This window comes from Nicotiana tomentosiformis, chromosome 12, assembly GCF_000390325.3.
Source record: "Nicotiana tomentosiformis chromosome 12, ASM39032v3, whole genome shotgun sequence".
Lineage (NCBI taxonomy): Eukaryota > Viridiplantae > Streptophyta > Magnoliopsida > Solanales > Solanaceae > Nicotiana > Nicotiana tomentosiformis.
Window position 1 is genome coordinate 87,901,820 of NC_090823.1, and position 18,846 is coordinate 87,920,665.

The following is an 18,846-nucleotide window of genomic DNA, read 5'->3' on the forward strand; positions in this document are numbered from 1 at the left end:
CGAGGTCGAATGTGAGTTAGTTCGAACGAGGTCGAATGTGATTTACTTAATTGTGGACGGGGGGCGGGTTGATATTGAGGCGATGTTATTCTGGAAAAAACATGGGCGAACTTCATACATTTGTGTTTTGCTCATATACTTGGAGAAGTTTACATGTTTTTCGGGCTGGCATTTCAGTCCCAGTCTATCTAGTCCCTTTATTCGGTGACCTAGAGACGTGTTGAGAGGTTGGGCAATGAACTATCTGTCCGGTGTCTCATTCCGTTCATATTTCAACTTGGAAGTGTCCCCCTTGTCGCCTCGTTAAAAACCTCCTCGAGAAAACCAATTGGGACAAAACTCAAGTGAGGGAAAAAGAGTGAGACTTGGAGGACGTTTTTCCTTAAAAGTTGAAGTACTTGAGGTGTGCGACGTTCCAGTTATTTGGCAGTAGTTTCCTTTCCATTGTTTCTAGTTGAAATGACCCTTTATTTGTTGCTGCCATGATTTTGTATGTGTCGTCCCAATTCGTCCCTAGTTTGCCTTCCCGCGGGTCTTTACTTCCTTGTGTTTTGGCCTTGATCACATAGTCCCCAACTTTGAGTGGTCTGATCTTGGTCTTTTTGTTATAATAGTGTTCTGCCTGCTGTTTTTGGGCAACCATCCTTATGTAGGCCATATCTCTCTGTTCTTCGGCTTCGTCGAGCTCATGCCTTCTGCTTTCATCATTCTTCGGTCCGCTCTCATGGGAATATTGCAAACTCGGCTCTCTGACCAGTATTACCGCATCAGTCCCATAGACTAAAGGTTAGGGTGTCTCTCATGTGCTCATCTTTGGCATTGTGCGATAGGCCCAAAGCACTTCTGGTAATAGCTCTGGCCATAATCCCTAGGCGTCCTCAAGCTTTTTCTTCATGATGTTCAGTATTGATTTATTGGAGGATTCCGCTTGCCCGTTGCCCGCGGGGTGGTATGGTGTGGAGAGTATTCTTTTAATATTCCACTTCTCAAAAAATTCGGCAACTTTTTTTCCAGTAAATTGGGGTCCGTTATCGCAACTGATCTCTTTGGGGAGGCCGAAGCGACACACAATGTTTTTCAATATGAAGGTGATCACTTCCTGTTCGCGTATTTGGGCGAATGCTCCTGCTTCTACCCATTTAGAAAAATAGTCAGTTAAAACCAAAAGAAATCGTACGTTACTTTGCCCCGCATGGAGGGGGCCGGCGATGTCCATTCCCTATTTGATGAAAGGCCAAGGGGAGGTGACCGAGTGGAGATGCTCGCCCACTTGATGGATCATTAGGGGGTATTTTTGGCATTGCACGCATTTTTTCACGAAGTCTGCGGCCTCGTTTTTCATGGTAGGCCAGTAGTAACCTGCCTGTATGAGACATTTGACCAGAGATCGATTGCTTGAGTGAGTTCCGTAGTGGCCTTCGTGGACATCTTCTAGGACGCGCCACGTCTGATTCGGGCCTAAGCATTTCGCTAGGGGGCCGCCATACATCCTTTTGTATAGGTCGTTGTGAATGATGTTGTACCTGGCCACTTGCGTCCGGAGCTTCTTGGCTTCCTTTTTATCATCTGGGAAACACTGTCCTGCAAATATGTAAAAATACGGTTACGCCAGTCCTAGGTTAGATTTATAGTCCTTACCTCGATTTGATCTATCGATGAGTGGAGGAGGGTGACCACGTTTCCTTCTCCGAATATGCATTTAGTTGTTGCCGTTAATTTGCCGAGGTCATCTACTTCGATGTTTTGTGCTCGAGGGATTTGGTCGAGCTGGCACTCGTCGAACCCGGGTAGTAGTTTGTAGATCTCGGACTGGTACTTTTATAACCTTTGCTCTTTGATCTGGAAAGTCCCTGTGACTTGATTGATGATGAGTTGAGAGTTGCAGCGTAGGATGACCCGCTTCGCTCCGTACTTGAGTGCTAGCCTTAACCCTGTAATCACGGCCTCCTACTCGGCCTCGTTGTTAGTCATGCCTGGGCACCTTATGGACTAGCGAACCACTTTGCCTGTCGGGACTTCGAGTACAAGTCCCAGTCCGGCCCCTGGCGTATTGGAAGCGTCGTCGGTGTACAAGATTCATAGATCTTGTGTTTGTGGAGAAGCGTGGGTGGCTTCTTTTGTTTTACTTCTGGCATTATTTTTGCGCTGAAGTCGACGACGAAGTCGGCAAGGACTTGTGATTTTATCGTCGTCCGCGATTGATATGTGATATCATGCTCGCTCAATTCTATGGCCCACTTGGCTAACCTTCCCGATAGCTCGGGCTTATGCAAAATACTTCGTAAGGGGAAAGTTGTGACTACCGAGATGGGGTAGCACTGGAAGTAGGGTCTAAGCTTTCGTGAAGCTACGACCAAGGCCAGGGCCAATGTTCAAGGTGGGGATAACTCGTCTCGGCGTTAATTAAGGTTCCGCTAATGTAATAGATGGGGGTATGCATACCTTTATCTTCTCAGACCAGGACTGCACTCACTGCTACTTCAGATATGGCGAGGTAGACGAGAAGGGGTTCCCCTGGTTCCACTTTGGAAAGCAACGGCAGTGATGATAGATAAGCCTTTAATTCCTTCAGGGCTTGGACGCACTCGGAAGTCCATTGGAGGTCATTGTCTTTCTTGAGTACACCGAAAAACTTATGGCATCTGTCAGATAATCGTGAGATGAATCTCGACAGGGAGGTGATGCGGTCGGTCAGCCTATGAACCTGTTTTTTGCTGGTTAAGCGCTTTGATATTCCTTCTATGGCTTTGATTTGGTCAGGGTTGACCTCAATACCCCTTTGTGATACCAGGAAGCCCAAGAATTTTCCTGAGGTCACGCTGAATGCAAACTTTTCAGGATTCAGCTTCATTACGTACCACCTGAGTATATCGAAGGCTTCTTTCAGGTGGTTGATGTGATCTTCTTTCCTTTTGGACTTGAACAACATGTCGTCTATGTAGACTTCCATGGTCTTGCCGAGTTGGTCTTTGAACATTTTGGTCACCAACCTTTGGTATGTCACCCCCGTGTTTTTCTATCCGAAGGGCATCATTCTGTAGTAGTACGTTCCTTGGTGGGTGATGAAGGTGGTCTTTTCCTGGTCCTCCTCTTCCATAAGGATCTGATTGTAGCCTGAGTAGGCATCCAAGAATCTCAGCAGTTTATACCCGGTCGTTGCGTCAATGAGATGGTCAATGTGAGGTAGTGCGAATGAATCTTTGGGGCATGCTTTGTTTAATTCCGTAAAGTCTACGCATAACCGCCACTTTCCATTCTTCTTTTTCACCATGACCACATTGGCGACCCATTGGGGGTATTTTGATTCCCTAATGGAGCTATTTTCTAACATTATTTTGACGTCCTCGTGCATTGCATCATTTATTGCGGGATTGAACTTTCGCCTAACCTGCCTTATCGGGGTAGAACGGGTCGACGTTCAACTTATGTGTTGTCACCTCCTTCGGGATACCTGGCATGTCTACATCGGAAAAAGCAAACAAGTCCGCGTTAGCAGTTAAGGATTGACGGAATTTACCTGGTTCTTGAAGCTTGCGACTGACGTAGGCTTTCTTGTTGTGGTCATTATCATCAAGTTGGACGGGGTCGAGGTCTTCTATGGTTGATCCTATGATGTCTATTGTTTTGGGATCTCTAATAACATTCGCTTTTTCATAACAGCTCGACCTCGACCCTTTTAATTGCTATGTATTCTCTGTTTTTCCCTTCATTTGTTGGGTATATGTACAATCCAGGGCGATGCAATAGCATTCTCGAGATGTGCGTTGTTCTCCTCATATGTTGAATACTCCTCCAGGGGTTGGAAATTTGATAATTTGGTACAAGCTGGAGGGGATATCCCTCATGGCGTGTATCCAAGGTCGACCTATTACGGTAATGTACGTCATATCCTGGTCCATGATGTAGAATGTGGTTTCCAGAGTGACGCCTACGGCCAGGACGGGAAGTGTGATTTCCCCGGATGTTCATTCAATAGGATTGTTAAAACCTATTAGCGTGATGCAGCGTGACACTATCTTATCTTCGAGTTTTATTTGTGCAAGTACTAGATGATGGACAATGCACGCGCCGCTCCCATCGTCCACCATAATACGTCTTAGATCTGTATCTAATATTCGTAAAGTGATAACAAGGGCATCATAGTGAGGGAAAACCAAACTGTGGGTATCTGACTTATCAAAGATGATACTTTCTTCGAGTTCGTTGTACCGTTCATGAGTGATTGACCATTTGAGCTTGTGGGTTGTGGCAAACTTTACGTTGTTGATTGAAACGTCGTCGCCGCCCCGATGATCATTTGAACGATGAGAGTCAGTGAGGGTGGTTTCAGTGGTCCCTGGTGTTGTTCACGTCCTCGGGCAAAGTTGGTCCTCCCTCGGTTTCTCAACAATTCTTTGAGGTGTCCTTGATGAAGCATGTTCATGACCTCCTGCCTTAGGGCGATGTAGTCCTCAGTTTTGTGACCTCGCTCTTGGTGGAACTCGCAAAGGGCGTTTGATTTTCTAGTGCTTGGATCTGACCTCATCTTTTGTGGCCACTTTACTTTTGGTCCGAGCTTCTCCAATGCATAGACTATTTCTGAGGGTGACACACAAAAATTGTGAGCGGATAGTAAAGGGGGCATACCTCTCTCATTCCGGTGAGTCCCTGTCCTTGGCGTAGATGGGCCCTCTTCGTGGAGGGAGGGGGCATAATGGCGCTTCTGACATATGGCTGATGCCTTTCTCGGTTGGATCGTGGAGCTGCAAGATCTCTCCTGGCATCATTTCTTCGATCTTTCCTGGTTTCGGCTTGTACCAAGGTTAATCGATGGGTTGGCCCATTCAAGTCGTCTTTGTCGGCACGGACCTCGGGACGGTATTTCATCCTAAGTGATTGGAGCATATTTCATAATCCGAATTAATAGTTTTGTGGTCGCCCTTGAGCCATTCTTGCTCAGCCCGTTATGGAAAGCTGCTACATCTATTCCTTCTGATACATTCGGTAAGGTTATCCTTACTCTATTGAATCGAGCGAGGAAGTCCCTCAATCCCTCTCCTGGTGATTGTTTGATGGCAAATATATCATTTACTCTTGCCTCCGCCTTTTTAGCCCCAGCATGGGCCGTTACGAACTTGTCGGCCATCTCTTCGAATGTTTCAATGGAGCGCACGGGCAATTGTGAATACCAAGTTAATGTTCCTCCGGTAAGGGTCTCGCTGAACGTTTTCAACAAGATGGAGGAGACTTGTTCTTTGGCAAAATCATTGCCCTTTACCGCAGTGACATAGTGAGTTACATGATCCTCGAGGTCACTCGTACCGTCATAAATTTTTAGATAAGGCGGCATCTTGAAGGTCTTGTGTATGGCATGTGGGGCGGCTTTATCATTGTAGGGTTGCTTAACGAACCGACCAACGTCTCTTTTTGGCAAGAGTTTTGGGGAACCCGGTATTTTGTCGATTCTTTCTTGGTGTTCTCTCATTTGATCCCGAAATATTTGGTTTTCATTTTCCATTTCTTCCATGTTACTCGGAATGGCCGTAAGGGTATCGTTACCTGCATTATTAATATTGTGAGTGATAACTGTTACTGGAGGGGGAGGGCCGTGCTGCTTGGCCATTACTGGTGTAATGCAAATCCTTGCATTTTCTCTAACTGCCTCCTGAGTGGGCTTGTCGAGGATGTCAGTCAGCGTATTTGTCAGCCAAGCCTTGAGTAGCTTCTTTACCGCTGGTGGCGCCTCTTCCGCTGTGGACGTAGAAGCTCCTTTACCACGGGATGTTGTGATACTGCTGTGAGAGAGGGGCGACCCACTTCGTCGGGGAGAGGTGTTAGGGGTTATATCTTCGCCTTCTGTTTCGGAGACCTCATTGATGGTGTTTAAGAGGTTGGTAGTTAGATCGGCCACTGTCTTCATTCTTTCTTCTCCATTACCTGCCATGTCAGATCCGTGTGTACAAGGAAGTATGAGCTCTTTTTTTTTTTAACTGTGCCAGTTATAGATCTAGAAGAAACTAAAAACATAACTCAATAATCCCCACAGACGGCGCCAAATTGTTTGACCAAAAAGTGTAAACCTTTGATTAAAACTAATTAATTTAGTATGACGAAGGGCTAAACCTAGTTAATGATAATAACTTCAGATCTATAATCGATTAACATAAATAACACAAGAGTAGTGCTGACTGTACATTCAATATTTCAAGATCATTAATGATGAGGGAATATCAAGCAATAAATAATGATAGATGACATTAAAGTAAATAAGGGGAATGATTCACCCATATTGAATGAGGTGGATGATTCTTCTTTCTGACAATGATGAATGATAGACAAATACTAGAATGTTGGGATCCTTCTCGGATCTAATAGAAAAAGTGAGAAATAATAGATAGTCGAATCTCTTTAGTGTGATTGTCTCTTATCCAGAGAGAAAGTCTGTTTTCCAAAGAGTGTTCTTATCAGAGAATCTTACACATCTTTTTCCCCCTATCTCTTTTTTTATTTATATGGAACATTCTCCATTCAACCTTAAAAGTACAGACACCAAGAATATTCAATAGAATATTCTCCTGAATATTCTTTTACAAAAACTAATCGTTAGCACTGCCCTTGATACTCGACCTCGACCGTTATTGACTACTCGGCTACGAGCCCCGTTATCTATTAATCGACCTCGACCATATCGCTTCATGCTAAATCCCACTGAGGTAGATTTTTGACCCATACAATGCTGACGAGCTTCATGGCTGACACAAGTTTGGTTCAGCTTAAGCAACTCCCTTCATTGTTGACTTTCAACGATATAAATTTGGAGCTGAGCCTCGATCTTCTTCTGACCATTATTTGCTTTGCCTTTTTCATGTGATTCACCTATCGTACCACCGAACATGGTAAATTCTGGCTCTAGATACCAATTGTAGCGTACGAGCTACGATGATTAATTATAAAAGTTGAAAATGAAAATTTTGCATAAAACAAGGAAAAGAAAATTTAGATAATCATTGTGTCTCACATAACTGACAATAGTTATGTAAAGCCTCTTTTTATCTCACAAATTTGTTAACCCATATCTTATATTTTTGGGTCCACAAAATTTCGGTACCACAAAATTGTGAGACAAAAAAAAGACTTCACACAATTAGTGTTAGTTGTGTGAGGCACAAAATAAAATTTCTATAGATTCGATACTAATAATGTAGTTGTGATTACTAGACCAACTGGCAACCATTAGAAAGATTACAACTCTTGTACTATTATGACGGCTAAAAGAGACACCTGTCCCATTTCTTGGAATTACAACTAAGTGCGATAATAGATAATAGAAAGACTAAAAGGACTTAAGCGACATTAATTAAACTTAGGAACTCAAAAGTGAATTAGTTCCTCTGCTTGTAGTGATGGCAATGAAGTGGTGCGGGTGCGGGGCGAGTTTAAACATATGCGGGACAGGACAGGGCGGGTCAACATGAAAATAAATTCAGTTTTTTGTGGGTGCAGTGCGGGAGTGGTGCGGGTGCGGGTCAAGATTTAAAATTTTCGAATAAGTACAACTTTTCAGCTTTCGATTACTAATATTCAACTAAGAAATATTTGTTTTCTAGTTTTGGACTTACAATTTCGTTCTCCTACGAATTGGATCATTATAGTTTCAAATTGATTTAGTTTTTTAAATTGATTCATAGTAGACGTCTTTTAAGTTTATTGTAAATATGAATGTTTCTGCTAATTGCATCACTGGGAAGAAGAGCTGCTTGTTTTATATTTTATTTATTGCTCCAAAGTCTCACTTTTAACTATATAGTTAATTTGTTTTAAGCTAAGTTGAGGTATATGATCTCATTACATTGTATAATCTGAGTTGTATATTAGAATGACGTACTAATAGCATTCGGTAGGATTTATAGTTATTCCCTAGTTATGCGTATTCAAAATATGACCTCCTTGGTTTGCCACTGGATTCTGATAGAAACTTTTGCATTAGCAATAATATATATAAACATAATTGAAAAGACAACAATAAAAATAAGACAAATTGAAGAAAAAAAAAAAGAAGAGGAAAAATTTGCGGGGCGGGCGGGTAACGCGTGGATGCGGGGTGGGTGAATGCGAGTGAAAATGCACTGCGGGGCGGGGCGGGTTGAAATTTTGCGGGTTAAGGTAGAACCCGCCCCGCACCGTTTGCCATCGCTACCTGCTTAGTTGACCCGCAGTCAAAATTCTCAATTCAGCTGTCCTCTTTTACAACATTTTTACCTTATCAGCAAGCAATTAAAATTGAGTTAGACCCAAAATCATCCTTATTATTGCGCTTGCGCTCCCATGTTCCACATGGAAAGATATGTTAGATTATCCCACATTGTCTGAGGAAACAAATTATTCTCTCAATTGGGCAATTTTCACGTGATTGATTTAGCTTTTGGAATGGATCTAGATCCAGTATCGATTTTCTTTAACACTAGTTATCTCTTATTTTTCTTAATTTTATTTGTAATACCGTCTTCAATGAAGGACTCAGACAAAAGCGAAGTTAAATCTTCAAGTAAAATGTCCTGCTAGTGCCCATCAATTATAATTCTGCTCTCATAATGGCATGTTCTCTACTTTATACGTCCTATTATTCTCTTGATTTTCCATTACCCATCCTTCCCTTTCCCTGTCCTAGTGACCCAACGATTCCTAATAAAAAAAAAATGAAGAAATTCATATAACAAAAGAGTTATGCATTCATCAAAATCATCTAGCAATACTATAGCTAATTCCTATCCTCCATAAAATTAAATACTGTAGATGGTATAGTAGAGTTATTCAAAGCGATGAGTTTGGTAGTTTGGGTGGGACAATTTGTGGGGGAAAAACTACCACATGAGCCTTGCCTAACTTGGCTATGATTAGATGATGAAACAGAGCTCTTGCATCCAACCTTTTTTCCTTCTTTATCCCTTTATTTTTCCTTACTTTTCTTTTATTTGTTGCTCTAATTTGAATTAAGTATACTACTACTTTGTTTGGCCAGGAGTTGGGGGAAAAGTAAAGGCTAAGAAAGAAAAGAAGAGAAGATCACACTTTATGACCCATTTCAAAACAAAGCAAATGATTGTTAGAAAAATGCACCATATAACAAATGGTAAAGATAGAAGCAATAAACACAAAAGTAACAAAATAAAGCTAGCTGTCCACTGCCTTTGCCTTTGCCTTGCCTACCCTCTACTTTTCTTTTAAAACTCACTCTTCCAAACACAATTTCAAAAAAAATCAAAGGACCCCATAGATTAAGGTTCATCAAATCTCAAGATCTGAAATCAAATTAAGCTCAAAGAACAGTCAAGAAGAAGAAGAAAGAAAGTAACACAATGAAAGGTAGAAAGTGTAAAGAAGTTCCTTCAACAGATTTATTAGTCTGTTTTCCTTCAAGAGCTCATTTAACCCTTATGCCAAGTCCAGCAAGTCACCATCATCAACACCATTTAAAGAGATGTAGCACCAGAGGTATTGGGCCAGCAGCTGGCCAAGCAAGTCCAATGCTATGGGCCAAATCAAAGAGAACTGAGATTTCAGAGCCAACTTCTCCAAAAGTTACATGTGCTGGGCAGATTAAAGTAAGGCGGCATAAACCCAAATCATGCAAGAATTGGCAATCAGTTATGGAAGAGATTGAGAAGCTACATATCAAAAAACACAAAAGGAATAAACCTGCTTGGATTGATTCACTTGGAATTAAAAAGGATGTAATGCAATTCTTGACTTGTTTGCGTAATGTAAAGTTTGATTTTAGGTGCTTTGGTTCATTTTCTGCAGCGGCAACTGATATTATCACTTCTGATGATGATGAGGAAGAAGATGAAGAGTTGCATGAAAATGATGATAATGAAGCTGTCTCGAGAACTGTATTCTCCAAGTGGTTTATGGTTTTACAAGAAAACCAGAACACAGAGTTCACAAAAATAGAGGAACCAGAGAAAGAAAAACTTTATTATAGTAGTAATAATGAAGCAGAAGCAAATCCAGGATTTAATGATTATGTTCCTTCGTGTGCACCGCCACCCAATGCACTTTTGCTCATGCGTTGTCGTTCCGCTCCTGCAAAAAGCTGGCTTGAGCAAGAAGAAGAAGAAGAAGAAGAGCATGATTATGAAGAAGAAAAGAATGCAAAATCAGCAATGGAAGATTTAGAGAGTAGTAAAAAGAAAAAGAAGAGCTTAGTGGTGATGAGATATGGGAATGATTTCTACAAATTTTCATCAGATATAGCAAACGAGACTTGGGTTGTGGGTGAAGTTAAAGATCCATTATCAAGAAGTCTAAGTTCTAAGAGATAATTAGTATCATAATGATCAAATTCAAGGTCATTGCTCTTTGGCCAAATATTTCCCTTTGTTATGAATTTTGTTTAAGTTTCTTCAAATAGCATTTAAATTTTTTACATTTTCTGAATTATGCTTTGGTAATTTGAACTATGAAGAAGGGAGCTTTTGGTTTTTGATCCTTCTCGGGGCTCACAAAGATAGAATTGTACTTAGATGTGTAATTCTGTATAGTTCTTTTAATCTCTTGTTGTTTACTGAACCAATGTACTATTTTGGGATATAATCTTATAGAGAAGATTTACATAAGTTGTTGCTTTCTTTCTGTTTTAAGTTGTTCTTGCCATTTAATAAACAAGCTAGGAGAAGACTTTAAGCTTTTGTTCTTTTTAATTCTTTGGCTAATCAAAGAAAAATTAACAGTTTGGTGTTTCAGGTTGATTTGCAGCTTCCGATGCTAAGTGCACATAACCTTCTAAAGAAAGTGCACTAATGATGATAAATATTTTCTTGACATTTTTTATTAAAGTACTGTAAAATTAATGACATTTGACGAAAATGAAGAAATATATATTTAACTTTTGATTTGAATGTCACACTATTAGTTTGGCGTAAAGAAAATTTTATTACTTTGACCTGCATATAGAGGGTGAATATTTGAAAAATACTTTGAGGAATTAAAAAATAAATAAATAAATAAATAAATAAATAATGATGTGTCATTGATGTATCATTAGTAGACATCCCTTAAATTGTCGCCAAATTTCACATAGACACTTCAACTATAACCGTTACCTATTAGACACTTAAAGTATATGAAAACTATAACTGTTACCTATTAGACACTTAAAGTATATGAACAATGTTCCTAGTGAACATCGCATGCATATGTGGCACAAGGAATGATTCTCACTTTGAGCTAGGCGCGTGAATAACTGAATTTTCTTCTCTCTCTTCTCCTAGTTATTCTTCAACAAAACCCAGCTATCAACTTCTTCCCTTTCGTGACCACCCTGCTACTTAAGAGAGAACTAATAGAGAAATAGACAAAGAATAGAAAAAAAATGGAGAAGAGCAATTTGATTCCTTTAGCTCTTTTTATTATGGCCAATGATGAATCCTTCTACCTTATTTTGGGATGAAAATAAAAAGCTATTAAAATATTTTTTCGGCATTGATCTGAAACTCAAAATGTATCCTTTCGTTATCCCCATCACCTAGTTTCGTCGGAGACACCAGTTAGGTTCATGGTAGGACGAGCCGTATTTGGGTCTGGCTTCAGATCTTCTTGGTGGAAAACATTTCTTACTAATTTATTTATAATATATGTTGAGGTACTATTGTAGTAGTGATTCATTTGATTGTCGATTTTTGCTTGAATTTGATCGAAAGATATTAAATTTTCCTTTAAGAATATGACAAGGGGAGGGAGGTTCTGGTTCGGAAATAGTATAACAGCAGATCTAAAGATTGACAAAATTCTACTCCAAGCTTGAATTGCCATAAAAGATAGAGAAGAAAACTTCCAATCAATCAAAACAATCCAGGGAAGAAGGGATAAGAAAAGGGAAAAACGATAATTTTTATTTTTCTAAAAGATTTTAATGTTTCTCTAAGAAAATGAGAATGCTAACACCAACAATAAACAAATTTGTTGGCTTCAATAGGAGAAAAGAGTTTGACAGGAATGTAGTATGTATCCTAAGGAAGAAGATGACTAAGAAGAGTTATGGAGAAATCTTTTCTTTGTTGGCCTTCTTTTTAATTTCTCACACGTCTCTTATTTTTTCTTTGATTTGTAATTTTTTAATTGGTTTGACTTGCCATGTCGAAAGAGTCCCAAAAAGTGAGATGCACACACTTGTATTGATTTAAAAATGTCAAATTTGTGTTCAATAGGAACATTGTTTATATACTTTAAGTGTCTATTATGTAACCGTTCTAGTTGAAGTGTGTAAGTGAAATTTCGTAACAACTTTAAGGGGCTACATATGTATTTGGCCTTTTATGTGCTTTACTATAAGCAAAATAGTGTGCCGGCTCCATGGGAAACTACTTAAGTAATTGCTTTAGGCCCCTGGGAATTGAAACCCCAATTTTTTCAAATTATATTTTATTACATATTATAAATTTATTAATATAAAATACTAGATTTTATAAAAACAATTCCTTAGGAATGTGATAAAGATTATTCATATAAATAACTTGAGTTTTATAATAAATATACAATATATAAAAATAAATAATTTGATGACGATTTGATAATTAAAAAATAAAGTTTCTTGTAATATCATATAGAGTTGATTATTTCTTGTAAATAGTGGATCAAGCCATTTGTCACTTCGAGACAGACTTGAATTATTTTAAATTTGTATGAAATTATAGTGACATCTATTTAGTGGTACAAATTAAAATTATTGGATTATGAGAATTTATAAAAAATATTATCTTAATTATCAATATATATCTCTTATAAAAAATATATCTAAGCCTTAGTAAAGAGAGGTATCAAATATTTTGCAATGGCGAGAGCTAGAGATAAATGAATGAATGAATGATCAATGTACGTACAAGATGGTCGGTGTATCATCGTTAGAAAAATAAAAATAATAAAAATTATTAAATAAATTTAAGGCCTTTTATTGAACTTTGACTTTAAGCCACCGATATCGTTGAGCCGCCCCTGACAAAATATAAATATTCTCATTTCATTTTTTGTCTAATCTGTTTGATTTGGACACAAAGTTTAGGAAAGAAAGAAGAATTTTTAAATATGACATAATTTTTGTGACTTTATAATTATGTCACTAAAGATTAATGAGAGTTTAAATAATTATTTTTTAAAAGTAAAAATGTATTATAATTTTTTGAACAAAGTAAAATATAGTGTTGCATAAAATTTAACGGTGAAACTACTTACACTTTTGTATCTGTTCAATTGATTTCATCCTTCCATAGGAGAAGTGAAATTTTTCAAAAGCAGAAAGCAGGCCAGCGATGTCTATGATTGTCACTCATCACAAAGAATATTATGGCAAAAGGAATTAATGTTTGGTGTCCGTAATTATGGGTAATCATTATGTCACTCTTTATCCTATTAGTACTACTAGTCCTATTCCTATATATGAATTGATCTTTATAATGTTAAATCTTAACTAACATTTATATTTAATCTCTATTTACACTCAATTATTTATGAATAAACAAAAAAAAAAACTCCTTTCAAATCCTATAATTAGTCTTAATAAGTTCCACTTATTTGATTCTGGAATAGATTATTTTTTAATATCATTAAACTAATAAATAAGTCAACTAATACAAAAGAGTTAGATAAAAAAATTTCTCAAAGATCCTTTCGACCTAGAAACACAACAAAACATACAACATAGCTCTCTAATTATTACATTAGGCTCCTACGTGTTGAAAAACATCGTCGTCAATTGGAAAGTGATCAATTTTAGGAAGGAAGCAAGTGGCAAACCAGTCTGCTAATCCATTCTTGTGGGTAGTTAACGGTTTATCACCGTGATTTAACGTTTTCTTATAGTAAGATTTTTGGTTTGCTCAAAAAGGTTATTTAGATCGTAGTCTAATAAGTCGATCGCTTACACGAGAAATAAAAAAAAAAGATTATTTATTAAACGGATGATACAAAAAGGGGAAGGGATTTTAATATAAATAGACGGTCAAATTCACTGTTTACTTTTTTTAACAATTATATATAAATTATACACTGGTAATACAACATACTATATATTATTAATACATATACTATATATTTCTTGGCTATTTTAATTTAAGCAATTGGGCGAGTGGCTATTTAGTAAATTCTTGAAAGGAAACACCGGGAAAATTTTCACATGAAATCTATGGACTTCTAATTGGGCCTTTGCTTGAGTACTGATACAGATTAGGCTTAAATTGGAATATGGCTCGGAATAGGGAAAATGATACTATATAGTCGTTTTGTTAGGAAATTTTATCTCATATAGCAAAATTTTATACCCTATTAATTATAAATAAAAATAATTTATAAATATTATTTTCTATAGCTACATTTTAGTTTTTATAGTAAAATATGTATTTATGGTCACTTCCTACAGTTAAGCCATTAAATACGGTGTCTAATATTTTTCTCTCTCATTCTTTCAGTTTATTCTCTCCCAAAATCACCGTATCTTATTTTTCTCTACACGATCTATCTCTCATAGCGCCATTGTCTTCCCCATTGTTGAACCACGATTCTCTTTTATTTGCAGGTTCTCTCTCTAGATTGTTCTCAAACCCTATATCTCGATTTGCTAGATTTCATCTCTGTTAACATGAGTTTCAAAATGTCTTGATCAAAGTTTATGATATGAGTTGTATCTTTTCCTAAAATGGAACGAACATGGTCTGTTCATAGCTTAATTGATTTTGAATGTTGACATGGAAGAGGAAAGAACAGAGGAGAGGGTGGCAGCGACTAATGAGAATAGGATTAGGTTTGGGGAAATGGGTTAAACCATTCACATATAACAATAAAATTGTATTTGCAGGTTCATCAACAACCATTGAAGCTGAAAGGAGAACAAAAATATGCAATGACCCTAACTCTAGATGTATTTATATGTATTCGGGTACGCATACATTGATTTTTAGTTTGTACACTAGGTTTTTCTTCTTGTATTTAGATGTATTTATATGTATTCGATAAGGCATACACTAATTTTTATTTTGTATAGTGATTTTTGACTGTTGTATTTAAATGTATTTGAGTTCATACAATAATATTTTTAAATACATTGTTAGTTCTATCATTTTGATCTTATTCATCAATTAGTTATGCATTCAATCTAACTGTATTCATCTGTATTTTCAACATAAATGTATCCATATGTATTTAAAACAACAATATAATGAAATACAGTAAAATACTCTCAATACAAATAAAAAATCAAGGAATACAACCAATGAAATATACTCAATAAAGCAGTAATACCATGTATTAGGAATAAATAAAATATTGTGAATACAAAAATAAACTTGAATACGTTGAACACAACTGTTAGATACAACAGAATACAAGCAGTAGGTTTATTATGAAATATGCAGGCAGTAGGTTACTATTACAAGTTGTATCCGACATAAATACATGATGTATTCATATACAGAAAATCGAATTCCAAAGTATTTCTGTAGATATTTGTATCAATTCCGAGAAGAACCTCGAACAATGTCAGGTAAAAAAAAAACTCGAACTGTACCAGAAAAAAGAGGGACTGAAACTCTCAAGAATGCTCTGTGTTTTGGTGTTTAGCGTCTGATAAATCTTCTCATTAATTGGATTGATAATGTTGTGTGTTATAATTGATTTAGGTGAGTTATATTAGGACTGTATCCCGTTAAATTAGTAGCTTTTCGTTATTAAACAATTATATTATATTCATGAATATATAGTATGAATACATGTGAATACAATGGCTGACAGCTGGACTGTCCTATTTTTTAGCCAATTTTTGCTACTGTATTCATGAATACAGTAGCTCGAATACACCGAATACATTACCATAACAACTGAAAGGTAGCTACGGAAAGTAATTATGTATGCGGTAGTTATAGGAAGTTAATAGCCACTAAACAATAGTCATTTCTTAAAATTTCTCTTCTTAAATTAATAGCCGAAAAATATACGTATATATTTTGTGTGTATATATATATATATAAAATTTATATATTTTTTCAATTATCAAATATAAATAATTTATGACGCGAGCTAAAAATGACAATAGCTATGATGGTCGGCCGAATTGTTGGAAAAGAAGTTGTATTAGTTAAAGTTGAAAGTCAATCAATCATTGTTTTTTGAAAAAGGGAGCCAGTGGTGTCTCAAAACGTAATATCAGTTCATATAAACTAGCAATTTTGAATTTATTTGGTTTATAAATGAAAGTTAGGTTCTTTAGTTGGTTTTTTCTCCTTATTTTCTGTTGGGGTGCTCACTAATATGTTGCTTTTCTTTCACTCTTTTTTTGTTCTTAAAAGTAGAGGTATATATAAGTCGGGTTGGTTCGAGTTTTTTAATTACTAAATCAAATCAATTCTCTCGGATTTTTATATCTATAAACCAAACCAAACCAAACCAACAAAAGTCCAGTTTTTCAATCTCGGGTTTTCTCGAATTTTTCGATTTTTTTCGAGTTTTTCCCGATAAAATCTTCATAGCATAAAATATATAATGTGTACTCTAATATTTCTTAGGTCCTAGTAGGATAAAACTATATAAGATGTTTTTCAAGAAAATAATACAAAATAATGTGAGATGAATCACGATTATACTAAAATACTCAACAAGTCGCATAAAACAAATATTGTTAATTAAAAAAACATAATGAAAATAAACATAATCTAAAATTACTAAGTCATGCTAAAATAAGTACTAAGTATTAGTTACATGACTAAATAATGATAAAAATAAGTTATGCATTTTCACTATCTAAACCAATACAAAACTAAAAGAATAAATATACAATACTATTGTCATTCCTACTTCCTAGTATTGATTGATTGTTTTTAGCATTAGTAATTTATTTTGCTTTGGGCTTTATTTGAGTTAACAACTTTTATGGTCTATAAAACATATTTGACCATTCAAAAATTCTAAGTCCTAGTTTAAAATAATACATTAAAAGAGTGAGTTATGAAAAAGTTTAAAAAATATTTATAAATTACATTACAATAATTATTTTTATGTATAAAATATTTTTAAAACTTGTATACATATAATGTCGGGTTGGTTTGGTTTCGGTTTGACTTTTTCTAGTTAAAACCAAATCAAATCAATTATGGTCAGGTTTTTTTTCTAATACCAAACCAAATCAAATCAAACAATAGTCGGATTTTTTTTCTCGATTTGACTCAAATTATCGGTTTAATACAGTTTATCGGTTTCCTTTGTACACCCAACATAAAAATCAAAAGGATGTGGTTTTTCTTGACTTGCCCATATCTCTAAAATTGAGTTATGGTTACGAGCAGAGTACTTAACAGCTGTGATAGTTGCGAGCCTCCACAATAACTTAAAGCCTACAAGGTGGAAATTAAATTATGTTTTTTTAAAGAACTTGTTTATACTAATGATAGATAATTATTACTTATTACTTTCTTCGGTCACAAATGTTGATGATTTTGATAAACTGAATTTGTTTTGATATATTTGGAGTTTTAGAAAAATAAGAAGTCACTTGTAATTTTCCCCCCAGATCTATCCATATTGTTTCAATTAGTTTAGTATTTTCGTCGTTCCACTTTAATTAATTTTTTGGTTGTTTTTACACGTATTAAAGAATTCACCTTTTAACATTAATTAACAATAAAATTGACTATATTAACTTTAATTTGTTCATTGAAAATATAACAATACTCCTAAGCTCTTTACTCCAAAGACAACTTTGGAAAAAAAAGTTAATTTCTTTTTGATATCTGAAAAAATCAAATATTGTGAACCACAAAAAAGGCCAAATAAATCAATTAAAATGGACCAAAAGGAGCATTAATTAAGTCGGATGTTTAAAGATAAAGAAATGATAATTTGAACAATTTTTTTTAATGACTAAAGTTATTAAATATTTTTGTATAGTGTGGTCAGGGGCGGACCCACATAGTGTCAAGGGGTTCAGTTGAACCAACTTCTTTGAAAAATTATATCGAGTATATGGGTAAATTATGTAAAAAAAAAAAAAAACAGGAAAATTTTATAATAATTAATTTGAATCTGCATAGCACAAACATTCTCCCTGTGGAGGTGGTTGAGCTGGTTCAAAATGACTAGCAGATGCTGGGTTCGGATATATCTAGGGCATGCCCCTATTATAGTTTAACCCGTACTGGGAACGGAATGTGTGGAACTTTTTGTCTATTTACGATTTCACTTCTTACTTTTTTTTTGGTTCTCTTTTCTATGCAAATAACAACTTCTTGTCAGTGACAAGAAAAGTTCTAGCTTTATTTAAACATCATAGAGTTAATAAATATTTGTCAAACTAAAATTTATTGAAGAAAAAATTGTTAAATTAAATAGATAAATTTAGGAGATAGTTCGGTTGCATGGTGCGTCTGTTTTCATAATATCAGACATAGGCCCTCAGTTCACTTCGCCTTTCTGGAGAGCAGTACAGAGTGAGTTGGGGACCTGTGTAGAGCTCAACACAACATTTCATCCACAGACCGACGGACAGTCAGAGCGGACAATTCAGATCTTGGAGGACATGCTCAGAGCATGTGTGATTGACTTTGGAGGGCAGTGGGATCGATTCTTGCCTTTGGACGAATTTGCTTACAACAACAGTTATCAGTCCAGCATCGAGATAGCTCCATTTGAGGCTTTATATGGTCGGCAATGTTGTTCTCCCATCGGATGATTTGAGCCTGGCGAGGCTAAGTTATATGGTACTGATTTGGTGAAGGATGCCCTCGAAAAGGTGAAGTTGATTCAGGAGCGACTCCACACAGCACAGTCCATACAGAAGAGTTACGCGGATCAGAAGGCGCATGATGTATCATTTATGGTGGGTGAGAAGAT

At 36.3% G+C, this 18,846-nt stretch overlaps 1 protein-coding gene across 1 annotated transcript; it reads left to right on the forward strand.

Moving 5' to 3' along the window:
- Positions 1-9,064: 9,064 nt before the first annotated feature.
- On the forward strand, positions 9,065-10,595 carry LOC104117886 (uncharacterized). Its single transcript, XM_009629016.4, has one exon. The coding sequence runs from the start codon at positions 9,336-9,338 to the stop codon at positions 10,299-10,301; it is 966 nt and encodes a 321-aa protein (XP_009627311.1). The 5' UTR covers positions 9,065-9,335; the 3' UTR covers positions 10,302-10,595.
- The last annotated feature ends 8,251 nt before the right edge of the window (positions 10,596-18,846 follow it).